We start from the raw sequence: 6,392 nt of genomic DNA on the forward strand, positions 1-6,392 counted from the left end.
TTTGGTTCCATTCAAAGTTCTCTCAAAGGTTTATCCATTGTGCTATCTTAAATTGACAGCGCACTATATTTGACAACTAGGCCTAAGGTTTTTGAAAATGTTTCTTACTGTCTTAAACTGACAGTCCTATATTCCTATATTAGGATACTTTATTTGGAGTTTTTCCATTACATTTTTATGGTGGTCTGGACATATTTTAATTTAAGGTCCTGGTTCAGACTTACATTATTCACTTATAAATATAAAATAAAAACATTCTCATCATAATGGTAAAATTAGAACCATCACTGTCTCTCCATTTTATGTTTTGCTGTAACCCTCTTCACAGAGCCTATGTGACTATGGACTCTGCCTCCTCACAGATCACAACCATGCGCTGCTACCATGTTATATTACACCACTACACTGTATTTTATCTTAACATTCTTATTCCACTATATACTGTATTATCTGACATTGTTATACTATATATTATCTTACACTATTACGTTTATTTCTATTGCTACTACTATTGCCTGTATTTTCTGTCTCTCTATTTTTCTCTCCCCCGACATAGTCGGGTTCTGCTTGATGTTTCTTCTAAATTCCAATACCCCAAATCTCGGCCACTTGCTCACTCACACTCGGTCAGTGTTACGGTGATATTGGTGACCTGCTGAAATATGTGACCATCGATCTCACACAACTTTATGGAGATCTTTAAATACAAGGCCTAAATACCACTAGGTTTTTTACTCAATGTAAATTGTTACGTTTCATTTATCAGCAGACACTGACATTGTGATTGTCTACACGATTTTCACATATTTCAGCAGGTCACCAACCACCATGCTGGAGTGACCGAGTGTGAGTGAGGGAGTGGCCGAGATTTTGAGGTATTGGAATACAGGTTTTTATATGTGAAATGTGGACTATTGTGTGAGGGTATTGGACTATGGTCAAAAGGACATTTGAGGTTTTGGTGGTATGGGATAATAAAGTTGTTTTTATTTTTGTTGCTTCAGAAAGGGCGCTATATAAGTTTGAGATATTGTTGCTACCATAGGTCGCATTTACTATGAAAACCTGCATCTCCCGTCCGTCCGTCCCACGCCTCCATACTGTACTCTGTACTGTATATGCATGTCGGGCTAATGCTTGTCGGACTGTCTTAATTTCTTATAGGATAATAATCCCATAGAAAAAGTCCTATTGGATTTTTTTATAGGATTATAATCCTATATGAAAATATCCAATAGGATTTGTTCCAAATTCTTATAGGATTTTTTAATTGGATTTCCAATAGGATTTTTTCTATCGGAATCCTATTGGACTTTTTGACTAGGGATATCTGTCTGAACAGGGTCATTAATTTGCTGTCTTATTTGGGCTAAACTTTTAGCATTCTTTTGTATAAATAGGTGCCACTGTGCCACTTTTTTTGTGAAGTTCAATCAAAAGAGAGAGAGAGGTAGATGTTTGTTAATTTATTTTCATTGTTACTGTATTGCTTGTTTTTCATTATTGTTGGGATGTTTGTTGTTGTTTCTGTGTGCGCAGAGAGTTGTTGTCTCTGTGTGCGCAATGTTGTTGTTTTGTTGTATGTATGCTTTGGCAATGTAGAACATATTTATCATGCCAATAAAGCCTTTTGAAATTGAAAATTTGAATTGAGAGAGAGAGAGAGAGAGACATGCACTTGTGCATTTGACCTTAATATGAACGACATTTAAAAAACAAGAAGAAAGAAAGATCTTAATCACTCTTAATCTGCCTCTGTTCTTTCCAGTTCCATTACCTTGCTGGCTACTATCAGGCCCTCCTTGTGACGGGCATCGTTCTCCTCAGTGTGGTGGAAGTGGGGCGACTCTACCTGGGTTACATTGGCAACCTCGGAGAGAAGGTAACTAAACCTACCTGGGTCACACAATGCGTCGCGATGAGAGGCATTGTGAAGCTTGTAGATCGGCTATTTTCAAATGGTCGAAATGTATATAGCCTGCTGAAGTGGTTTTAGTCATTATTTCAAGCCGTGGCACAGCTTGTAAGATCTTCTATTTTTGAAAAATCTTGAAAATGAGTGCAAATCATTGAATATATATTCTTTCACAGAAAACGTGTTTAACTCATCTTTGCTTCTGGGGAGCAAAGATGAAAAGAAACCCAGGGAGGGCTTATATGTGGTTCTCACCAAAGTTAATATACAAATAGTAATATACAAATAGTAAGACAAAGTAATCAAACATAGGTATGGAAAATAACAAAAACAACAAGAAATACATTATTTACACTTGTGAAGTGTGTGTGTGTGTGTGTGTGTGTGTGTGTGTGTGTGTGTGTGTGTGTGTGTGTGTGTGTGTGTGTGTGTGTGTGTGTGTGTGTGTGTCTGTGTCTGAGTCTGAGTATGCACAATAAGGCTACATTACGTTAGAATCAATTAGAGAGGTCTCAATAATTGTCTAACTCTCCCGTCTCTCTCATGCAGGTGCCAGAGCTGGCGGCGTTCTGGCTCCTGTCCTTCGTGTTCCAGCTGCCCGTCCTGCTGTTCTTCCTGACGGACGAGGCCATCCTCATCCTGCCCCTGGAGAGGGCCGTGCACGCCGTCTACTTCGCCTTCCTGATGGCGGAGATCCTGTCACAAGCTCACCGTACTGTTCCACCTGCGCCAGCTGGGCGAGCTGGAGGTGCAGAGCCTGAGGGCCGAGGGCCTGATGGCGCCGTACCACCGCAGGCTCAGCGTGCTGCCCATGCCGCCGCTGCGCCCCGCCGCGTACCACTAAAGGCCTATTCATAGTCTGGATTTTCGGTGGTGAGGTGACCACCACTTCGGTGGTGAGCTGACCACCGGAGCTGAAATAACGCTGAGCGGTGGTGAGTAAAAACAGAGAAGGGCTGGAGCGGTGGCGGTGGTTTGCTCTTTACCGCGGCTCGTGACGTCATGTTGTAGTTCGGTGGTCACCTCAGTGACGTCATGTTGTAGTTTGGTGGTCACCTCACCACCGTAACTCCAGACAATGTATGAGCCTTAAGGGTATATCGCCTCGGTCCCAGCCTTACTCATACTGCCAAGAGAATATAGCCTGGTCACTCACAACCTATAAGTGCCCTTGAGCAAGGCATTGAACCCCTACCATGAAATGTTCTATGAGCAGGGTATGTGGCTGTATGTAACAAGCATCTCGAGCTTAGTCCACTTCCCTGGGTAAACAAATAACTTTGCTTTGCTTTACTCTACAGCGTAGGTCTTGCCCAGAGTGCTGAGGATAGGACCACATCCGCCTGGAAACCAGACAAATCTGCCATTGCAAAATAATTGTGGTACAAACACGCACACACACACACGCAGCTGGGCATAGGAGAGGCTGAAATTAAAAAAATGATGGGTTATAGCCCATGTTTTTTGAAATTTTGAAATATAAAAGTTATCCTCGTTTCTCATCATTTTGGACCATGGGCTTTAGCCTATATCGTACGGCATACTATAGCGTGCCGTTTTTCATCATTTTTGATGATTTGACAAAATTGAAAAAAAAAAAAAAAAAGATGGGTTATAGCCCATGTTTTTTGAAATTTTGGAAAAAAAAGTTATTCTCGTTTCTCATCATTTTGGACCATGGGCTATAGCCTATATCGTACGGCATACTATAGCGCGCTGTTTTTCATCATTTTTGATGATTTGACAAAATTGAAAAAAATGAAAAAAACGATGGGTTATAGCCCATGTTTTTTGAAATTTTGGGAAAAAAAGTTATCCTCGTTTCTCATCATTTTGGACCATGGGCTATAGCCTATATCGTACGGCATACTATAGCGTGCCGTTTTTCATCATTTTTGATGATTTGCTGAAACTGGAATTTTATCCAATTAGGAACGCAGTCAGGATACAGATTAAACAAGTGGAATTGTAATGTAACAGACAAAATTAGAACTGGAACATTAAGCTCATAAATAGCTACTTTCTCCTGATTGGCTGAAAATGTGTCACCTACCTGATTTTTTTAAATTTAAATATCGTCACCTTATTAAACTAATTGCCTAAGTCATTTTTTCAAGGTTTTCAGGAAACACAAAACTGTGCCAAATGTAGAATATATTATATTTCTTAATTATTTCAATTCCAAAAAATATGACTATTGACATACAACTAAAGGTGTATGTCAATCATGTAACATGCAAGGATAAAATGACTTGGGCCAATGCCATTTTAACTTAGGCAATTATAAACGTTATTTAGGCCAAATTACTTCTGCAGTAAGTGACTTAGGCAAAATGTTTTATTCCAATAATTTTTAATAGACCATGGTTTAGGGTCAGCCACAGAGTGTTTAAAATAATATCAGAGCACAAAGACATTTGACACAAAAGGGGAGTGAATGGGAGTGAATTTGGAGTGAATGCGACTGAATGGGATGTACTGTTACTATGGGACTGAATGGGAGGTACTGTTATTATGGGACTGAATGGGAGGTACTGTTACTATGGGACTGAATGGGAGGTACTGTTACTATGGGACTGAATGGGATGTACTGTTACTATGGGACTGAATGGGAGGTACTGTTACTATGGGACTGAATGGGATGTACTGTTACTATGGGACTGAATGGGATGTACTGTTACTATGGGACTGAATGGGATGTACTGTTACTATGGGACTGAATGGGAGGTACTGTTACTATGGGACTGAATGGGATGTACTGTTACTATGGGACTGAATGGGAGGTACTGTTACTATGGGACTGAATGGGAGGTACTGTTACTATGGGACTGAATGGGATGTACTGTTACTATGGGACTGAATGGGAGGTACTGTTACTATGGGACTGATACTATGGGACTAAATGGGATGTACTGTTACTATGGGACTGAATGGGAGGTACTGTTACTATGGGACTGAATGGGATGTACTGTTACTATGGGACTGAATGGGAGGTACTGTTACTATGGGACTGAATGGGATGTACTGTTACTATGGGACTGAATGGGAGGTACTGTTACTATGGGACTGATACTATGGGACTGAATGGGAGTTCATAGTTTGGAAATAGTTTTGGGGGGATATTTTGCTGGCTTTTCAGAGTAAAATCTCCCTCATCTGCTTGGTACGTCCCCGGCTTTTAATGTGTTTTAATAACCATTTAAACTCTACTTTGTGGACTATGTTCCACAAGGTCTGTACTAGGCCCCCTCCATTTTCCCTCTACACCACCACCAAGAAACAAGGCTTGAATGTTCACTGTCACCAAATTATGAACATTATGGAACATTAAGCTCATAAATAGCTACTTGCTCCTGATTGGCAGAAATTTTGTCACCTACCTGATTTAAAAAAAAAACGTTTCTATTTATTAAAGAGCTGGAGAGACAGGAATATTCCTGTTACTATTTAGCAATGATCATTGATTAGAGTCTATAGCAATGATTACTGTCACAATAGGCCTATAGTTATTTAACACTTACTGGACACACACTCAATAGCAATGATCACTGCCACAATGTCTGAGTGGCATGAGGCGTTGGAGTAGCAGCCTCTCATAAAGCTTGATGCAGAGGAGTGAAATGGGTCGGTAGCTCTTTGGGGATGATGGGTCTTTGCCAGGTTTGGGGATTGCAACCACTTTGGCCTTTTTCCAGACAGAAGGGATGGTTTTCTGTGCCATGCATGTGTTCAGCATCCCCACAAGCCAGGTCTTTGCGTTAGGTCCCAGGTGCTGCAGTTTTGAGTTCTTCTAGGTCGAAGGGTTTGGTTTGAGGGCTGGCTGATTGTGGTTGGTCTGATACCACTGTGCGATGGTGTTACTGCTGCCATGTCATGGTGGTTTTATTTCTGTATTTTGTCCTCTTGGGGGCGCTCTAAGTGTGTTCAATATGTTGTGGGTTTCCCATTGTGTGTCTTGGTTGCATCTGTGTTTGGGTAATTAAGCTTGTTGGTTACACCCGTTTGTGAGTGAGAGCGGGCAGAAGTCTCATTACATTGAAGGAGAGTGTACTGTGCAGATCACTGAGAGAGAGAGAGAGAGCTCTGTGCAGAAGGAAGAAAGCAAAGTAGACCAAAATAAGTAAAGTAAACTAAGAGAAGTGAAGTGAACGAAGTAAAGTGAACTGTAAAATGTAAAGCAGAAGAAAGTTAAGTTAAGTACAAGAAATGAAGTAAAGTAAAATAGAGAAAAGAAGAGAAAAGACTGAAGGATCCAAGTCGACCCCCCCCCCCCCCCCCCCCATTCATGTGCAAGCAGGCAAAGTGGTCAGTATTGTATTTGTTTGTGAAGGTGTATGTATTATCTGAATGTAACAATATGTCCTAAGTAAATGTTTTGTGTCTTTTGTTTTGTACGTCAGTTCTACGGTGTTTTACAGCACAGTGGTGTTAATAAACAGCAGTAAAAAAGGAACTCAGAGTCTCGTGCGATGGATGG

General features: G+C 40.7%; 1 protein-coding gene across 1 annotated transcript; it reads left to right on the plus strand.

The window, feature by feature from the left end:
- Nucleotides 1-341: 341 nt before the first annotated feature.
- LOC308311833 (transmembrane protein 17A-like) lies at nucleotides 342-2,790 on the plus strand (the record flags this gene model as incomplete). The annotated part of the gene is made up of 3 exons (XM_080758609.1): nucleotides 342-386; nucleotides 1,769-1,882; nucleotides 2,465-2,790. The coding sequence occupies 3 exons, from the start codon at nucleotides 342-344 to the stop codon at nucleotides 2,771-2,773; spliced, it is 468 nt and encodes a 155-aa protein (XP_080614735.1). The 3' UTR covers nucleotides 2,774-2,790.
- Nucleotides 2,791-6,392: the final 3,602 nt, after the last annotated feature.

Source organism: Protomyctophum bolini (assembly GCF_963924005.1).
Source record: "Protomyctophum bolini genome assembly, chromosome: 24".
Lineage (NCBI taxonomy): Eukaryota > Metazoa > Chordata > Actinopteri > Myctophiformes > Myctophidae > Protomyctophum > Protomyctophum bolini.